This window comes from Caretta caretta, chromosome 14, assembly GCF_965140235.1.
Source record: "Caretta caretta isolate rCarCar2 chromosome 14, rCarCar1.hap1, whole genome shotgun sequence".
NCBI lineage: Eukaryota > Metazoa > Chordata > Testudines > Cheloniidae > Caretta > Caretta caretta.
This window is the reverse complement of record NC_134219.1, coordinates 44,528,257-44,547,333: the sequence shown is the minus strand read 5'-3', so window position 1 is coordinate 44,547,333 and position 19,077 is coordinate 44,528,257. Positions and strand designations below refer to the sequence as shown.

Here is a 19,077-nt window from a genome sequence, read left to right as displayed (position 1 = left end):
TGTCTCAAGGAGCCTGCCTGAAGGTAGGAGGCAACCCTCGCCCCATGGTAACCTGGCTTTTGGTTCTGGTGCCATAGCGTTGCCAGGTCCCCTTTTCGAGTCGACTTTCCTAAATGGCACCCAGACACAGAAGCCAAAAACCTGACTGTCTGGGTAAAACCCAGACGGGTGGCAACCCTAAGCTGGGGGGTCAGATTCTCTAAACTCCCATTGAGGCACCTAAATAAACAGGCAGATTTTCAGGCAAGCTCAGCACACGGGATGCATCTGAATGCTGGGCACTTCAGAAGATCTGGCCCCAACTATGAGCGTTGAGCATCCTGAAAATCTGGACCTCCATTCCTTTAAAAAATAATAATAATAATCTGGCTCTATGCGACTAGCAGAAACCTTTCATAAAAACAGAGTCCTTCTACCGGGTGCTCTCACATTCTCCCAGCTCAGAGCATGCTCAGCTATCACTGCTTGTGTGGATGAGTGGGTTCTGGTCTCCGCACTGGGAATCTGGGATTCCAGGCGGATGCTGCACAAGAATTCAAGGCAGGGAGCTGTTTTTATGACATCCTTCTTGTCCTCCCTGGAAGGAACCAACCAGGGCCTGGGCCCGAACCTGATGTTAAGGCTCTTGCATTTATCAGATGCATAAGTAAAGTTAGGCCTGGTCTACACTTAAAACTTGGATTGGCCTCACTACGTCTCTCAGGGCTGTGAAAAATGTTGTCTCCTGAGTGCCGTAGTTAAGTCAACCTCACCCCAGCGTAGACGCGGCTAGGTCGATGGAAGAATTCTTCTGTTGCCCTAGCTGCCAGCTCTTGGAGAGGTGGATTGACTCTGTTAACGCAAAACCCCCTTCCATTGATGTTGGAAACATTTACACTACGGGGCTCCAGCAGCAAAATTGCAGGGCTGTAGCTTAGGGTGGCCAGGTGCCGGTCGAACAGGGGACCTGACAGTGTCCAATCAGATCTAAGTCCAGTTATTGCGGGCGGGGGAAGCGGGGAGGTGCTGGGCCATCACCCGTACCAGCCCCTACTCAGCTGGGGCACCTCCTACCTGCATTGGGGGACTACCGCTCCCAGCCCCGGCTCTGCAGGCGAGTCCCTGACCCAGGTGGCCGGGGGTGTGTGTATGTTTGTGTGTGTGTGTGTGGGAGAGAGAGACAGACAGGGGAAAAGCAGTGAGTGACAGGGGGAAGTGGGGAAGAGGAGTGGATGGGGCGGGGCCTCAGGGGAAGAGGTGGAGCAGGGGTGGGGTCTTGGGGGGAAGAGGCAGGGAGGGGAAGCTCCAGCCCTCCTGCTGGACCGTCCGGTTTTTAAATATTACCAAGTTGGCAACCCTACTGTAGCTCTTCCACTGTAGTGTAGAAGTACCCTCAGGGACTCTGGTCAGGGGAAGGATCCCACCAAGGGCACAGGGATGTGATCCTCACCTTTCCACTCATCATAAAGTGAGTGTAATTCACACGGAGTAACCACACCCCTGCCCCTTTCATCTCTTCTCTTTGTTCTCAAATCCCGCCCCCCTTCCCTAGCTTCCCACCTCCAGTCCACATCTTGTCTTCTCTGGGTTTCCCTTCCCTGCTCACCATTTCCCTCCCCATCTCCACTTCCTCTTTCTGGGCTTCTCTCTCCACACCCCATTTCCTTCCCTCTCCCCCACCCCAGGTTCCCCCTCTCTCATACTCTGAGCTGGCAGACAGCCAATCCTAGGGAACCTGCAGAAGTTGGAGCGGAAACAGGCCAGACAATCCCTGAGAGAATGGCCTGGGCCACACTTAAAAAGTTAGGTTGACACACTGCGTCAGTCAGGGTTGTGAGGAAAAAACAACACACACCCGGATGCGGTAGCTATGCCAACCTAGCCCCCAGCATGGACACAGCTATGGCAACGGAAGTAGGCTTCCATCAACATGGTTCCCTTCGCTTGGGGAGGGGGAGTTCCTAGACCAACGGCAAAGCCCCTTCTGTTGGCATCGGCTGAATCTACACTATGGGATTATGCCAGCACAGGTGGTGGGTGGGGGTGGGGGTTAACTATTCCGCAAACATCCCTGTAGTGTGGACAAGGCCAATGAGTTTGGCCTATGTAACCCGGTCATCTCCTTCTGTCAAGGACGCTCTCAGTACAGAGCCTCGAGGCCCTGTGTTACCCTATGATTCAGGGGAGTAGCCTGAGGTGCGTTTGCATATCCCCAACCCGGAAAAAAGGGAAGATTTTCTCCCCTGTAAAAGAAGCTGGTAGGAATGAAAATATCATGGCCTCTTTATCAAAATCTATAAATTTCACCAACCCCTCTTCATACTCCAGATAAACCACAACCCTCGTAGGGCTTCTGCTCAGGGTCAGAAGAGTCACAGGGGAGGTTAGAACCCGGTACTGACCTCTGCAGAGCCCTATAGCCCAGATGCCCCCCTCAGGGTCCAAGCTGATTTCTCCCTTCCTCCTCACAGACTCTCTGGCCACCCCCACAGCCCAGTTTCCCCCGTCCCCCACTTCCACCATCCAGCAATGTCTCCCCGAGGTGAATCCCTCACAGCCCAGCACACAGCGAGAATGATCAAATCTCTTAGGACTGTAGGGCAGATCCTGCCGCGTGTCTCCCCACCTCACGCTTTTCTGTCTCTCGGACACGACGAATCGGGGATGTGCCGTGGCTGGATCAAAATACACATCTTTGAGAAAGAGAGACAGTCAGAGTGTTAGGGGCAAAGCTTAGCCCTGGGGGACGGTTTGATCGTGTCAGGGGCAGAATCTACCCCAGCTGGAGAGTGAATCAACCGGGAATCTACTTCCTCCACGATTCGCCCAGCTCTGAATGGGGAGCAACTCGGAGACATCAGCAAATTGTAGGGGAGAGGCATTCCCTTGGCACAGATGGGTCAGACATAGCGCGAAAGGATTCAGGACCCTCTTGCATGTTCTTGCACAGTGGGCCACGGGAAACGAGTGCGATTAGGCCACAGATCCTCTCTACACCCAGTGCAGCATTTTCGCTACGTTCCCCCCCATGGAAGGCTTGTTGAGCGAACCCCCCAAGCATGTTTTCCTGGCTGCGTGAACCGCACCAGGTTAGATGAGACCCACCAGCACACAGCGTTATCCTGCAGCCCTCCTTAAGGCGATGCTCTGACACCTGCAGCTTGGTCCATGCCTCCTGCTGTATATTGGCCACTGGCTTTTGTGTTATTGTATTTCAGAGGCGCTTTCCCTTACTCCAGAAGCCAGGGGCACGTAAATTAACTTTTCTCCTCGATTCAGGAAGATAAACACCTACAAACATTCAGTCTGGCGCCAGAAGTTTACCTGATTCCAACAGAATTTCACATGGCAGAGACTCTAGAAGAAGAAAAGGAAAAAAAAACTGGGGGAGAGGGAAAGGTGAGATCTCCTGCTGCCATAGAGGATGGAAAGATTCCTAGAGTTTGTGTTACTGTAACGGGTTTAACTATCTGTGCCTGCGGATGTGTGTTTATAGAAACCATCTCAGTCTGTAACTCGGTGATTTACTGATGCAAGCTAGGCTGGGTTCAGAACGTGTTAAACTGATGGAAGTGCTTCTGCATTAGGGATTGCACGGATACTAGAGGATCACCCACATCAAAGTTTCTCTAGCACACTCCAGCGGCTCCTTTCAATCCTCCATCCCCTTCCCCCCATGAACTCCCTGTATGCTACCCTCCTATCCTCCTCTATTTCCCTGCTACCGTCCCCACCTATGTCATGCCTGGGGCCCTGTGTGTCCCCGCCATACCCCTCTCCACCACATACCTGAGTCCCCCAATCTCCCCGCCACCAGGAGTTCTGTGTGCCCCCCATTTCCCATACCAGAGGCCCCCATTCTCCCCTCCATGCCAGCAGCTCTGTGTGCCTTGCATTTCCCCCTAACCTCATTTCCATCTCACCTCAGCATGCCAGGAGCTATGTTCCCCCTTCTCCTCCATACCAGCGTCCCTCAATCCCTCCTTCCACTAGGGGTTCTGTGTGCACCCTCATACTGCCTCCCCAGTACCAGGGTCCCCCATTCTTTCCCACATGGCAGGGGTTCCATGTGCACCCCATTCCTCCCACCCCCATTTCCTTATGCATTTATATAGAGACATGCAAGAAAGAACAAGTGAATGGAGCCAACGTAATATGTAACCGGACTGTGGAAATGACTGACAGAAGGTCATGGAAGCCAGAAATTTAGTATACTTCTGAAAAGGACTGGACATGTATTATTAATATAATTATATAAATGTATGGTTAATTATTATTAATATCTATTAGTTATTATTACCATCTAGCTTGGAAGGATTAGATTTTTATTGGGAAATGGTGATAAACACTGATTTCACCGCACACACACAAACCAATGGGAAAAAATATTTCCATCAGTAAAAATCAAAATTTACAGCAAGGCAATGTGAGAAAAATGCTGCTCCAGACCTTCTTAGAGTTTGATTAAAGGGTATTTTCTTTGTGTACTTTGATATCTGATGTCAACAGGCCATGGTTTAACCATTACAAAAGCTTTAAACTTTTTGAATCTCAACATCTACTGTCATTACATAATTTTTGTCTGACCCCCCCACCCATAATACCATACAACTGTGAAAATTTAAATCAATAAAAATCTAATAAAAATGCTTAAAACGAAACATTAATCTGTCAAAATTACAGAAACAATTGAATGATGCCAAGATTTAATATCTCGCTCTTAGTGCTTTTGATCACTAGGTCTCAAAAGCTCTTTACAAATAACTTTATCCCCATTTTACAAAGAGGAAAAGTGATTTGCCTAAGGTCACCCAGTAAGCCAGTGGTAGAAACCACTCGGTCTCCTGCACTGCAGTCCAGTGATCTAGCCACTAGGCCAAACTGCTGGATAATAAGCTCACCAACAGCTATAGCATACGGGAGGGATATAAAATATTCTGTTACAGGTTTGATCCTAGTGTCTAACTACTGGGGATTAGGATGAGACCTTTGCAAACCAGGAGGGGAAAAAAATGGGTCAAACTTTTGTTTTGTTTTCGTTTAAAAAAAATATTGAAGGAAAATCCAAGCGAAAAGTAATACTGGCCTGAAAAATCAAAACTGTTTACTTTCAAAATGGTGAAAAGGAAACAGTGACTTTTTTCAGGATTTATCTTCTTTAGGTTTGTTTGTTTCTTCGCATTTATTTTTAGTTTTGTTTCCTCCCATTTAAAATAATTCCCCAACCAGTGGAACGAATTCATGAAATGTTTCGGTCAACCCAAATCTGCATTTTATAATGAAAAAGAAAAGAAAAGTTTCAGATGAAAAATTTCACCTAGTTAGGCTTGTGCTTAGTCCACGAGGCCACACTTCCTCTCAGACCAGGTCTACACTACAAATGTACACTGGTTTAACTACATCGCTCAGGAGTATGAAAAATCCACATCCCTGAGCGACACAGTTATACCGACCTAATTCCAGGTATAGACAGTGCTGTGTTGATGGGAGAAAGGGGCTGTCTTTCTGTGTTCCTGGGGGGTGCTCAACGCATGCTGCGCCCCAGGCCCTGCCCCCCAGCCACTCCTTCTCCCAAGTCACCACCCCCGCCCTGCCTCTTTCTGCCCCTGCTCTGCCCCCAAGCATGCCCTCGGTCCTCCTCCCCCACAGTGCCTCCTGCACGCCTCTGAACAATTGATCGTGGCGGGCGGGAGGCACTAGGGGGGAGGGGGAGAAGCTGATCCGTGGGGCTGCCCTGAGCATCCACTATTTTTTTCTGTGGGTGCTCCAGCCCCGGAGCACCCATGGACTCGGCGCCTATGATGTGAGAGCTTCTCCTGCCAACATAATCCACCTCCCCAAGAGGCGGTAGCTAACTATGCTGATCAGCGTAATAGCATCTACACTAAAGTGCTACAGCAGTGCAGCGTTTTAAGTGTAAACCTGCCGCCAGTCTGTTGTGTTTCCGTTTTCCTGCAGCTGGAGGTCCTACCAGCTGTTCAGCCAGTGGGGCTGGCTCAGCTGTCGGTGGCCAAGCGAGAGGGGGATTTTGGCGCTTCAGTGCATTCAGAGGCCGCATGAGAAGTGCATCCCTCCACAGCTGCAAACTGATCCAGGGTCATCCTCAAAAATAAGAGACAGCTGCCCGTGCTTCTCCTGGATTACTGAGGCCAGCCCTGCATGGTTGGAGTGCGGGCCATGAGTCAGCTGTGAGCTTCAGACAAGATCAGTGATAAGCTCTCAACCCCAGCGATCAGTCTCAGGATGAGGGTCTGTTACCTTTGAATTCCTTCACAGCATCCTGTAGCGATATGGTTTCTTGAGAGAGTTCTTGAAGTCTTCTTCTCCAGTCAGGAGACTCAGCTGTTGGATTCTGAAACTTCCCCTTCCCCATCTTACATCTAGAGAGAAAACAACCTACATCATCTTCATCTGAATGGTAATTGAGATCATAGGCGCTGACTCCGTGGGTGCTCCGGGGCTGGAGCACCCACGGGGAAAAATTGGTGGGTGCAGCAGCCAAGCTCCCCACCCCGCCCCGCCCCGCCATCTCAGCTCACCTCCACCTCCACCTCCTCCCGAGCGCGTCATGTCCCCGCTTCTCCTCCCAGTGCTTGCCGCCACGAAACAGCTGTTTTGCAATATAACAAGCTGTGGGAGGAGGGGGGAGGAGCGGGAATGCAGCATGCTCAGGGGAGGAGGCAAGGAAGAGGCGGGGCTGGGGATTTGGGGAAGGAGTCCAATAGGGGCAGGGAGGGGGCAGAGTTGAGGCGGGGACTTTGGGGAAGGGGTTGGAATGGGGGTGGAGCAGGGGTGGAGTCGTGGCGGGGCTAGGGAGGGTTGAGCATCCTCCGGTACCAGGAGAAGTTGGCGCCTATGACTGAGATGGAACAAAATTTGAGGGGCCCAGTCAGTACTTGGTCCTTGCTCATATGCATACAAATGGTCAAGCACAATTGCAGCCTTTAGGGCTTGTCAACAAGGGGAATTATTCCAGAATAACTGTTCTGGATTAGCTTCCTGCGTGGATGCTCAGCTAATTCAGAATGAGGCATTCTTATTCTGGAATAAGAGCATTCACAGAGGGAGGTTATTGAGAATATCTAATCTGCTTTAAATTTACCCGACCTGAACCCACATTAACTTCCCAGTGTAGAAAAGGCCTTACTTTCTCCTGGAAGGATCAAAATATTTCAGGGTTGTTGTTGTCTTTCTACTGTGCTTGTATAACTCAAAACACGAAGTCATACTTACTGACAGCTCTGAATTAAGGGTCAAAGTTAAGGTTGTTTTTGGAAAATGTCTAATCAATTTTTTTTTGCCTCTAGATTATTTGAAGAGCATGTCTGAATAAGAGAGTCCTTTATATATAGCCTGCCTTTCCCCAATCACTTTCATATTTTAAATATACAGAATTCCTTAATTGTAATATGACTGGCATCTACCTTTTTGTAACATCCCTGTCGCCTAGAGACACTAAGTTAACAAGGGCATGTTAACTTAGGCGTCTGTTATTGTCTGAAATTGAATGTTTGTTGGTAAGAAAAGGCCTGGTCATTTTGGGGTTTTTTTTTAAAAGAAATATTGCATGGTAAATTAAGAGGGTAAATAAGGCTGGATTTTCAGAAGTTCAAAAGAACACAAGCACCATTAATTTTCAGTTGAAAAGAATTCAAGACTATAAAGTGCAATGTGCAGAAACTTTATGCACTTGGGGGAAGAAAGCCTGTTGACTACTATGCGGTTTAACAACTGTTCACAGATCCTACTGGGGTTTGAGCTTCAGGGTTCTCTCTTCTGTAGGGTTTACAAGCTCTTCATATTCTGCTGCCTAAGATATTACAGAGCACCATATTTATAAGTAAGTTTGCATAGGGCTGTCTATTTAAAAGGGGAAATAATTCATAGTGCTCCAAAATCCATATGCATATTCAATTTGACCTGAAATTGGGTATGTCAGTAGAAAGATAGGGATAGATACTGGGGAGCAGATTTGGGGTCATTTGGTTGAGGGGTTCCTGAGAGACAGAACCCCACAAAAACTATTTTAAGATTTGTTTCCTCTTCTAATACTTTTATCTGTTGAGCTGGGAAAAACAAAATCTATGGACAGCATCCAAAAAAATTTCTATCTCTGGACAAACCCTGTGCTCATCCAGCATCAAGATCCATCCTCAAAACTGAGTAAGTCAAACATTATTAGCCTGTCATTTTGGTTCTGCAGAGTGGTGTACAACGCTGATATAAGCTGTGCACAGAATCCCAGTAGGACTAGGTTTAAATACACACGCACACACACACACAATTTAAGGGCAAATTCTCAAAGCCCTCTAAAATTCACAGTCAGAATCAGATCATCTCCACCAGTTGAAGTGTGGGCTGGAAAGTGTGAGTTGGCAGCAAGAAGGGGCCATGTACCTGCTCAAGGTGCTTCTGATGACCTGGAAAGAGAGAGAAAGAACAGAATCATAGAATCGTAGGACTGGAAGGGACTTCGAGAGGTCATCTAGTCCAGTCCCCTGCACTTCTGGCAGGACTAAGTATTATCTAGACCATCCCTGACAAGTGTTTGTCCAACCTGCTCTTAAAAAGTTGATGATGGAGATTCTGCAACCTCCCTGGGCAATTTATTCCAGCGCTTAACCACCCTGACAGTTAGGAAGCTTTTCCTAATGTCCAACCTAAACCACCCTTGCTGCCATTTAAGCCCATTGCTTCTTGGCCTATCCTCAGAGGTTAAAGAGAACAATTTTTCTCCCTCCTCCTTGTAGAAGGGAGCTCAATCCATACCCCACATTTTCCTGTCCTGTGCCCCCCCACATTTCCCTGTCCTATTGCCCCCACCCTGCCTTGTCTACACTAGAGCCTTCACAGTTATAGCTATGCCAGCAGAGCCCCCTAGTGGACACACTGCGTAAGATCACAGAATGATGTATAGCTACATAACCTCCCTGAATGACATAAACTAGGCTGGTCAGTCGGAAGAGTTGCGTCAATGCTGGGGGTTTAGTAGGCATAGCTACGTCGGCTGGGGGCATGATTTTTCTCACACCCCTGACCAGCGTAGCTATGCCAGCAAAACTTTGTAGCGCAAACTACACCTTTGTCCCTTCTTTTCTTGTATCTCTGTTTAGCTAATCCCCTTCTAACAAAATCCCAGTCACTTTTTTGGAGAAACACAAAAATCGTGGCACTAACATAACATTTGAAAATCTGTTCACGCTGCATGTATGTTCTCTCTCTTTTCCCCACCCTTTGTCTGTCTTGGCTATTTAGATTGGAAGCTTTTCAGGGCAGAGCCTATTATTTCAAGTTTGTACAACTCCCAGCACAACGGGGCATGAATCTCAGTTGGCTCTTAGACTCCACTGTGGTGAAATTACAATATCAGATAAGAACCGCCATACTGGCTCAGACCAATGGTCCATCTAGCCCAGTATCCTCTCTCCTACAGCAGTCAGTACCACAATTTCAGGGGAAGTGTACAGAACAAGGTAACTAGAGTGACCCACCGTCTTCCCCTCCTGGCCATCAGAAGTGGGAAACCAAATGAAGAGATTAAAAAAAAACAAACGGGGAGTTATGTGATCCAAGAGACAGGTAAGAAAAACAAGAGTCGCTGGCTACTCAAAAAAAGAACCAGTGAATTTCAGCAGGAAGTGAATGTTCAAAGCATAGCACAGCAGGACAGGGAGGGAATAGAACCTGGTGTAACGTCACATGGGATAGTGAATCCCGTTCCCGGGGCCACAGTAGCGAAGAGATGCAGACCAACTGGAAGATGTACAAATTGACTGAGGAGCTGGATTGACTGATCTATGAGGAAAGAGTAAGACAGCTTCCAGAGATTCATAGTTTTTAGGTCAGAGGGGACGACTAGCTCATCTAACCCCAAAAAAGAAAAGGAGGCTTGTGGCACCTTAGAGACTAAAGTGAGCTGTAGCTCACGAAAGCTCATGCTCAAATAAATTGGTTAGTCTCTAAGGTGCCACAAGTCCTCCTTTTCTTTTTGCGGATACAGACTAACACGGCTGCTACTCTGAAACCTGAAACATAAGAGCAGCCATACTGGGTCAGACCAATGGTCTCTCTAGCCCAGTATCCTGTCTTCCGACAGTGGCCAAGGCCAGATGCTTCAGAGGGAATGAACAGAACAGGGCAATTATCGAGTGATCCATCCGATGTCGTCCACTCCCAGCTTCTGGCAGTCAGAGGCTAGGGCAGAGGTGGGCAGACTATGACCAGCAGGCCACATCCAGCCCGTGGGACCGTCCTGCCCGGCCCCTGAGCTCCTGGCCAGGGAGGCTAGCCTCTGCCCGGCGCCTCCCCTCTCCTGCTGTCCCCCCTCCCTCGCAGCCATGCTGCAGCGTGGGCAGCACAACTGGCTCTGTCTGGGCAACGGGGCTGCGAGCTCCTGCCGCTCTGAGTGGCATGGTAAGGGGGCCGCGGTGGCGCACATGGTGGCGAAGGAAGGTTGGGTAGGGGATCCCGGGGAGCAGTCAGGGGACAGGAGGCGGTTGGATGGGGCGGACGTTCTGAGGAGGGGCGGTCAGGTGTCGGGGAGCAGGGGGCTGTTGGACAGGGGGTGGGAGTCCCAGGGGGCCTGTCAGAGGGCGGGGGTGTGGATAGGGGTCGGGGGGACAGGGAGCGGGGGGGTTGGATGGGGGTGGAGTCCCGGGGGTCAGTTAGAAGTGGGGGGTGCCGGGAGGGGGTGGTCAGGGGACAAGGAGGTTGGATGGGTCAGAGGTTCTGAGGGGGGCAGTCAGGGGGCGGGAAGTGGGAAGAGGTGGATAGGGGGCAGGGGCCAGGCTGTTTGGGGAGGCATACCCTTCCCTACCCGGCCTTCCATATAGTTTTGCACCCCGATGTGGCCCTCAGGTCAAAAAGTTTTGCCCACCCCTGGGCTAGGGGCACTCAGAGCATGGTTTTTCATCCCTGCCCATCCTGACTAATAGCCACTGATGGACCTATCCTCCATGAACTTATCTAGTTCGTTTTTGAACTCTGTTATAGTCTTACATCCTCTGGCAAAGAGTTCCACAGGTTGGCTGTGTGTTGTGTGAAGAAATACTTTCATTTCTCCTCATATGGAAGCTGTTCCATACCCCTAATAATTTTTGTTGCCTTTTTCTGTACCTTTTCCAATTCCAATATATCTTTTTTGAAATGGGGCGACCAGATCTGCACGCAGTTCTGCACAAACGGAGAAGACCGTGCACGCCTTTAGAGGATGCTGAAACTATTTAGGGGGATACTGCCCAGGATGGTCCAGCGGTTAGAGCACTGGCCTAGAAGTTGGGAGACTGGGGCATAATTCTGTGCTCTGCCACAAACTTCTTGTGTGACCTTGGGCACATCAGTTAGTGTCTCTGGGCCTCAGCTTCCCACCCGGTGTTGTGAGGCTTAATATATTATAGCCTGCCTGTGAAATGCTTTGAGATCTACTGGTGAGAAAAGTGTTGTATAAGAATGGGGCATTATTATTATTAACAGCTCCTTCCCTTGTAGTGTGAAAGTCCATCAAACAAACAAATAGAAAAATCTACAAATGTGCTACTCTTTAGCAGAACCTCAGGGCTACAAACACCTTGGAAATGGAGGTTGCTTTGAACTCTGAAAAGTGCAGAACTCTGAACAAAACTTTATGGTGGTTCTTTCAAAAGTTTACAACTGAACATTGACTTAATACAGCTTTGAATCTTTACTTTGCAGAAGAAAAATGCTGTTTTCCGTTTTTTGGGTTTTTTTGTCTCTGCAGCTGCCTGAATGCATACTTCCGGTTCCAAATGAGGTGTGGGGTTGACTGGACAGTTCGTAACTCTGGTGTTCGTAACTGTGAGGTTCTACTGTAACTCAATATACAGCATGATACAAAGTAAGTCTGAAAGGTGGCATATGACTTCTACCCCTTGATTAGCTCATTCGGTATGTTAGTTTGGAAGCAGTAGCAGGCTCATGATTCTCTGTGTGTTTTCTGGCCGCTAGAAGAGGCCAGAAGCAGACCGACATACCCACAAGCAGAATTTTAGCCTGGATTACACTAAATTTGAAGTACCAACTATGGCATGATCCAGCCAGTGGGTGAGTGGGACAAAGAACCACACTGTGTTTGCAGAGCTTGCAACAGCATGAAACCAAGGAAGGAAAAGTTGAGGGTAATTGTCAGGGAAAACTTCCTAACAGTGAGGTGTGCTAGGCTGTGGAATGTTCTTCCTAGGAACAACAGTGAGAGCTCCCAATTCTTGAGATATTCTGGCCAAAATCCTGGGACTTGTGGTAAAGGGCATGAATGAATAACACAGCTGGTTTTTGCAGCGTCGTCATAGAGCGCCGTGTGTGGCGCAAAAGGATTATCTCTCCCCAACAGAAGTTGGTCCAATAAAAGATTCCCCCCACACACACACCCCTTTTCCCAGCTGATCTTTGACACCCATCACTTCCGTGAATCTGTGACTCAGCTTTCAAAGAGCTAAATAACAACACAAAGATCAGCAGCACACAGACTGTGCAGGAATCTGGGGGGTGTGGGGTAGCTAACACAGTCTCACCTGCAAGAATTCACTCGCTGGCTGCTGGCGCTTCCCCTCCATCTCGCAGACCAGATCGCTGAGGCAAGAGAGCGCCTTAGAGTATTTGGTGGCATTTTCATCCCTCATCTTCACAATCGCCTTGTCCAGCTCGCCCAGCCGGCCCAGGTGGTATCTTTCTTGTTCCTCCAGAAACACGCACAACTGCTGAAATTCAGACACAACCTTCTGCCTCTCGGCTTCCACTTCTTTCTGCAGTGAACATGCACACAGACAGGGAAAAGATCAGGTCAGGGACCCACAGAGAGTCGTTGGGACATTTCATAGACTCTTCTGTAGCTCTCTGCAGGATAATTACAGTAAAGGCTTTGTTATCCGGCGTGTTGGGGTAACGGGGGCTGTCGCTTAGTCAAAAACTCTGGTTAACGAAAAATTATACTTACCAACGGAATACGAATTTTCAAAGAATTAGAATACAATAAAATGAATACCGTATAAAACAGTAGACAGGTACTCACCAATCCACTCATAGTACTGCACTGCAGAGTGGTCGGTTTCTTGAAGCACGTTGGTGTATACAGGGAAAGTTTTCTATACAGCAGGTTATCTTATGACACTACATATCACTCTGGGCAGCGCATGGCGTACACCCAGATCACTAAAAATACACAACACTAAAACGATACTGAACAGAATTTAATCTTTCTGGGATGATTCAGAAGGCACTTCAGGATCTTGCAGTGCCTCCGGGACAGCATTATCAACATCAATTATCGTTGTAGACGGAGAAGGAATAGGAGATTGGGCTGAATCTGTTACGATACACCCTGGAAGCTGCTCTTTTGACTAAATCCCTGATATCAGCTTGCTGACTTGTCTTCTGTCTCTTTGCCATAAAAGCAGAGTGCAGAATGGGCAATTGCATAACCTCCTGGGCAGTATACTTGACTCAATTTTTAGATTGAAGATCTGTATTGGGAGAGATCAGAAATGCCAGTTAATAGAGCTTGCTGGTTGATAAAGTGCCGGATAACACAGTTTTTACTGTGTATGGCAACCCATAACAATACAAGTGCAGACATTTCCTGTTGTGAGTTTGTGTGTGTGGTTTTTGGGAGGGGGGTGAGGGGGTGAGAGAACCTGGATTTGTGCAGAAAATGGCCCACCTTGATTATCATACACATTGTGAAGAGAGTGGTCACTTTGGATGGGCTATTACCAGCAGGAGAGTGAGTTTGTGTGGGGGAGGGTGAGAAAACCTGGATTTGTGCTGGAAATGGCCCAACTTGATGATCACTTTAGATAAGCTATTACCAGCAGGAGAGTGGGGTGGGAGGAGGTATTGTTTCATGGTCTCTGTGTGTATATAATGTCTTCTGCAGTTTCCACGGTATGCATCCGATGAAGTGAGCTGTAGCTCAGGAAAGCTCATGCTCAAATAAATTGGTTAGTCTCTAAGGTGCCACAAGTCCTCCTGTTCTTTTTGCGAAGACAGACTAACACGGCTGCTGCTCTGAAACCTGTTGACAGAGAATTTTCTGATCGCTTCCCCAGTAGCAAAAGCGCCTCCTCTGGTCAGCAGCCTCCTTAAGCCAGATCCTCTGAATAGCAAGAAGGGGAGGAGGCTGGCCTCAGAAGGAGGGACTTCGGAGAGCAGGCATGGCAGAGAACAAGCATTATTAACCTCATTGTTTGGATGATGCATTTTTCTGCAGTCTCCATTTTCCTTCTTAGGCTCCATGTACATTTGTGTTAGCACCTAGAGCACAGGCGCTGACTTTCCGAAGTGCTCGACCCGCGGCTCTGCCCCAGGCCCCGCCCCCACCCCACCCCCAAGCCTCACCCCACCCCATCTCTGCCCGCCCCATCCCGCCCCGCCTCTTCCTGCCCCTGCTCCACCCCCACCCCACCTCTTCTTGCCCAGTTCAACCCCCTCCCCCAAGCATGCTGCATCCTCACTCCGCCCCCTTCCCCTCCAGAGCCTCCTGCACGCCTCGAAACAGCTGATCTCGGCGGGCCGGAGGCGCAAGGAGGGAGGGGGAGGTGCTGATTGGCAGGGCCTGCCAGTGGGCAGGCAACACTGGGGGGTGGGGGGGGAGCTGATGGGGGGCTGCTGGTGGGTGGTCAGCACCCACCATTTTTCCCCCATAGGTGCTCCAGCCCCAGAGCACCCACGGAGTCTGCGCCTATGCCAAGAGGCCCAGACCCATATATGTGTATGCAGTGCCTATCACAAACAAAGAATCTCTGAACCAGAAGAGAATTTGCAAAAGACAGCAGAGTAAGTAAGTACTGATCTCACTCTGAGGGGAGCATGTTACTCTTACGTTACTCCAAGTATCAGTGATGTCCTGGAGCTGATAAGCAATAACGGCACCTACCAGAAGTTCCTGGCTTTTCATTTCCCCACTCGATTGAAACGCTAGAATCTCAGCTCTCTCTTTCTTCAAAATCTCCAGGTGGCTCTGAATTTGCACCTAAGAAGTTGGGAGATGAACAAAAATAAAAATGTTTTATGAGCTCTGTTTAAACATACAACATATTTTTGAGGCTTTGCCATCAACAATAACTAATAGATTATTTTTTAGCCCTGTTGCTTATTAATATGATGTATTCATTACTGTGTTTTAAACCGGGTGCTAATGCCTACAATATTATTAGTTAGAATGTGGTAGCAGCCATAGGCAGTGACTTCTGCAGGCGCCAGTGGGTGCTTGACCTCTGCTGCCCAGCCCTGCCTCCACCCCAGCCCTGCTCCTTCCCACCCCCATTCCAACCCTTTCCCCAAAGTCCCCGCCCCAAGTCTGCCCCCTCCCTGCCCCTATTGGACTCCTTCCCCAAATCCCTGCCCCAGCCCCGCCTCCTCCCCTGAGTGCGCCGTGTTCCCGCTCCTCCCCCCTCCCTCCCACAGCTTGTTACGCCGCGAAACAGCTGTTTCACGGCGGCAAGTGCTGGGAGGAGATGCAGGGACACTGCACGCTCAGGGGAAGAGGCGGAGCTGGAGATGAACTGGGGCGGGAGGGCAGGATGCTTGGCTGCCAGTGGGTGCAAAGCACCCACCAATTTTTCCCCGTGGGTGCTCCAGCCTACGGAGTCTGTGCCTATGCTCCCGTTGACGTCTATAATCCACCTCAATGAGCGGCAGAAGTTCTGTCGCCGGGAGCGCGTCTCCCATCGACATTGCGTAGTGTGGACATGGCTGTAAACTAACCTAAGGTACATCAACTTAAGTTACGTTACATAACTTAACTAGTTCAACTTAGATTGATTTACAGCACTAGTGTAGACCAGGTCTAAGTCAGTGATACTCAGACAAGAGCGGTTCAGGAGCCAAATGAGCGATCAACGTGACCCAAAAGAGCCACAGTCATGTGAATTCATTGTTTCATTTACTACAATATTATTCATATTTAAACAGTAGGACAGGGGAAAGATTTCGTTTGAGCATTGGCCTACTAAACCCAGGGTTGTGAGTTCAATCCTTGAGGGGGCGATTTAGGGATCTGGGGCAAAAATTGGGGATTGGTCCTGCTTTGAGCAGGGGGTTGGACTAGATGACCTCCTGAGATCCCTTTCAACCCTGATATTCTATAATTCTCACAGCAAATAAATTAATAATCTGGTGCAAGTTAATAATTTACTTGGTTAATAAGATGGTAAAAAGCATGCTGATTGATTTAATTGTTAACCCTACAGTGTTTTAAGATCATGTGGTAAAGGAAGACACATTAAAGAACCACTTGTGGCTTGCCAGCTGCAGTCTAACTATCACTGGTCTAAATAGCCAAGGCAGAAGCGGGAAGGGGGAGTTACTCGTCCAAGGCCACCAGCAGGGCTAGAACAAGAATACAGGTGTCCTGAACACCAGTTTCACACTTAAACGCTGCCCCGGGCTGGGTCAAGTTGAGCAGGTGCTAACAAAAAAGAGACCAAATCTTGTGACTAAAAACAAACCCCCCTCTCAGTTGTTCAGGTCTTCCTCTTCCTTATTACCAGTTTCAGAGGAACAGCCGTGTTAGTCTGTATTCGCAAAAAGAAAAGGAGTACTTGTGGCACCTTAGAGACTAACCAATTTATTTGAGCATGAGCTTTCGTGAGCCACAGCTCACTTCATCAGATGTGTACCGTGGAAACTGCAGCAGACTTTATATACACACAGAGAATATGAAACAATACCTCCTCCCACCCCACTGTCCTGCTGGTAATAGCTTATCTAAAGTGATCAGCAGGTGGGCCATTTCCAGCACAAATCCAGGTTTTCTCACCCTCCACCCCCCCACACAAATTCACTCTCCTGCTGGTGCTAGCCCATCCAAAGTGACAACTCTTTACATAATCAAGTCGGGCTATTTCCTGCATAGATCCAGGTTCTCTCACTTCCCCCCCACCCCCATACACACACAAACTCACTCTCCTGCTGGTCTAAACTGACCACTCTCCAAGTTTAAATCCAAGTTAAACCAGAATATCTGGGGGGGGGGGGGGGTAGGAAAAAACAAGAGGAAACAGGCTACCTTGCATAATGACTTAGCCACTCCCAGTCTCTATTTAAGCCTAAATTAATAGTATCCAATTTGCAAATGAATTCCAATTCAGCAGTTTCTCGCTGGAGTCTGGATTTGAAGTTTTTTTGTTTTAAGATAGCGACCTTCATGTCTGTTACATTACCAGTGACGTCATAACCCTGTTATGGGGCTTTCAGGGAAACAAAACAAAACAGGCACAATAAGACCTAAATGCAGAATGGGGCTAGTGGTGAGAAAGCTCCTTGTGAATGGGTGTGTGTGTGTGGGGGGAGACGACAGAAAAATAGGAGAGACAGCAGCTCCTGAGGCTGGTAGGGTACAGCTCACTCCAAATTGGGAATCAGTTACTGCCTGGTTCCTGGCCCAATTCAGGGTGCCAGAGAGGCTGTTCCAGCCCCTCTGGGTCCCATTCTTATCCCCCAACCCAGCTTGTGGGTGAACTGATGCAGGGACAGAGCCCCCACACTATTTCCAGTGCAGAGACTCCACCCCGCACGGCAGCCCCGGTTCACCACCCCATGCAGAGTAATCCCATGCCTATGGGGGGAAAATGAGGTTTAGATCCTTTAGTGTGTGTAAAACCGTACTTTAAAAAATTCTTAGTGTATTCCCTTTAGCTATAGAGTTTGCTATGCAAGATCTCTGTAATAATGCAGTGTTTTGCCAGTGATTTCCGCTCTACTCCGTGCTGATTAGGTCTCAGCTGGAGTATTGAGTCCAGTTCTGGGCACCGCATTTCAGGAAAGATGTGGACACATTGGAGAAAGTCCAGAGAAGAGCAACAAAAATGATTTAAAAAATCTAGAAAACATGACCTACGGGGGAAGATTGAAAAAATTGTGTTTATTTAGTCAGGAGAAAAGAAGACAGAGAAGGGACATGATACCAGTTTTCAAGTACATAAAAGGTTGTTGTTACAAGGAGGAGGGAGAAAAATTGTTCTCCTTAACTTCTGAGGATAGGACAAGAAGCAATGGGCTTAAATTTCAGCAAGGGAGGTTTAGGTTGGACATTAGGAAAAAATTCTGAACTGTCAGGGTCGTTAAGCACTGGAATAAAGTATCTAGGGAATTTGTGGAATCTCTGTCATTGGAGATTTTTAAGAGCAGGTTGGACAAACAGCTGTCAGGGATGGTCTAGATAATACTTAGTCCTGCCACGAGTGCAGGGGACTGGACTAGATGACCTCTCGAGGTCCCTTCCAGTCCTATGATTCTATGGTTCCTACCTTGTACTCCTGGGCAGCCTCTTCTATGAGAACCACCGTGTGAGCCCTGTGCTCCTTGGATCTGTCACACACCACGCAGATGGGGGTTTGATCCTCCTCACAGAAGAGTTTCAGACCCTCCAGGTGTTTCTCACACGCTCTCCCGCCTCGGGGCTCTTTGAACAGCTGCAGGCTGAGCTGTTTGGCCACCTCTGCCACGTTGGCCAGCTGCCTGTTGGGCTTGAGGTGTCTCTGGGGGAAGCTGCCCCTGCCGCAGGGGCAGGAGAGGCTGGTCTCCTGTCGTCCCAAGCACTGGGTGATGCAGGCTCGGCAGAAGTTGTGCCCGCAGTCTATAATCATCACCGGCTCTTTAAAATAATCCAGGCAGATGGAACAAGTAGCTTCCTCCTGGAGCGTTTTGGCTGGATTTGCAGCAGTCTTTGTACCCGGCTGGGCAGGTGCACACAGAGTTGAGCTGCACTTATCTGCTTCCTAAAGCCCAGGGCTGGGTGGAGCTTTCATCAGCAATCAGCCCCCTTCCTGACGTTGCAAGTTGTTTTGGCCGTTGTTGCAGCAGCAGCCACTGGGCCTGCTCAAGAGAACAGAGCCTGAAGGTTTGTGTGTTTCCCAACTTCTGGCCAGCCTACACGTTTTGCTCCTGGTGGGACTGATTGGTTGCCAGTTCACTGCAGTTTGCACACACCTGGATATATGCTAGCACAGTGACACCCCAGGCATGTTTTGGTTTGCCCCAGTGCAGGGGCTCTCAAACTTTTCAGACGACTGGAGTCTGATTTGTCTTGCCTTTTCCCCCAAGTTTCCCCTCACTCAAAACCGACTTGCTTACGCTATCAGACAT

General features: G+C 48.8%; 1 protein-coding gene across 1 annotated transcript; it reads right to left on the bottom strand.

The window, feature by feature from the left end:
- Positions 1 to 2,157: 2,157 nt before the first annotated feature.
- On the bottom strand, positions 2,158 to 19,077 carry LOC125621440 (zinc finger protein RFP). Its single transcript, XM_048818300.2, has 9 exons — positions 19,066 to 19,077; positions 18,240 to 18,710; positions 14,867 to 14,962; positions 12,507 to 12,737; positions 8,377 to 8,399; positions 6,238 to 6,359; positions 3,304 to 3,336; positions 3,173 to 3,175; positions 2,158 to 2,672 (listed from the first exon to the last, which is right to left on the bottom strand). Exons 1-9 carry the CDS (start codon positions 19,075 to 19,077, stop codon positions 2,158 to 2,160), a joined length of 1,506 nt encoding a protein of 501 aa, XP_048674257.2.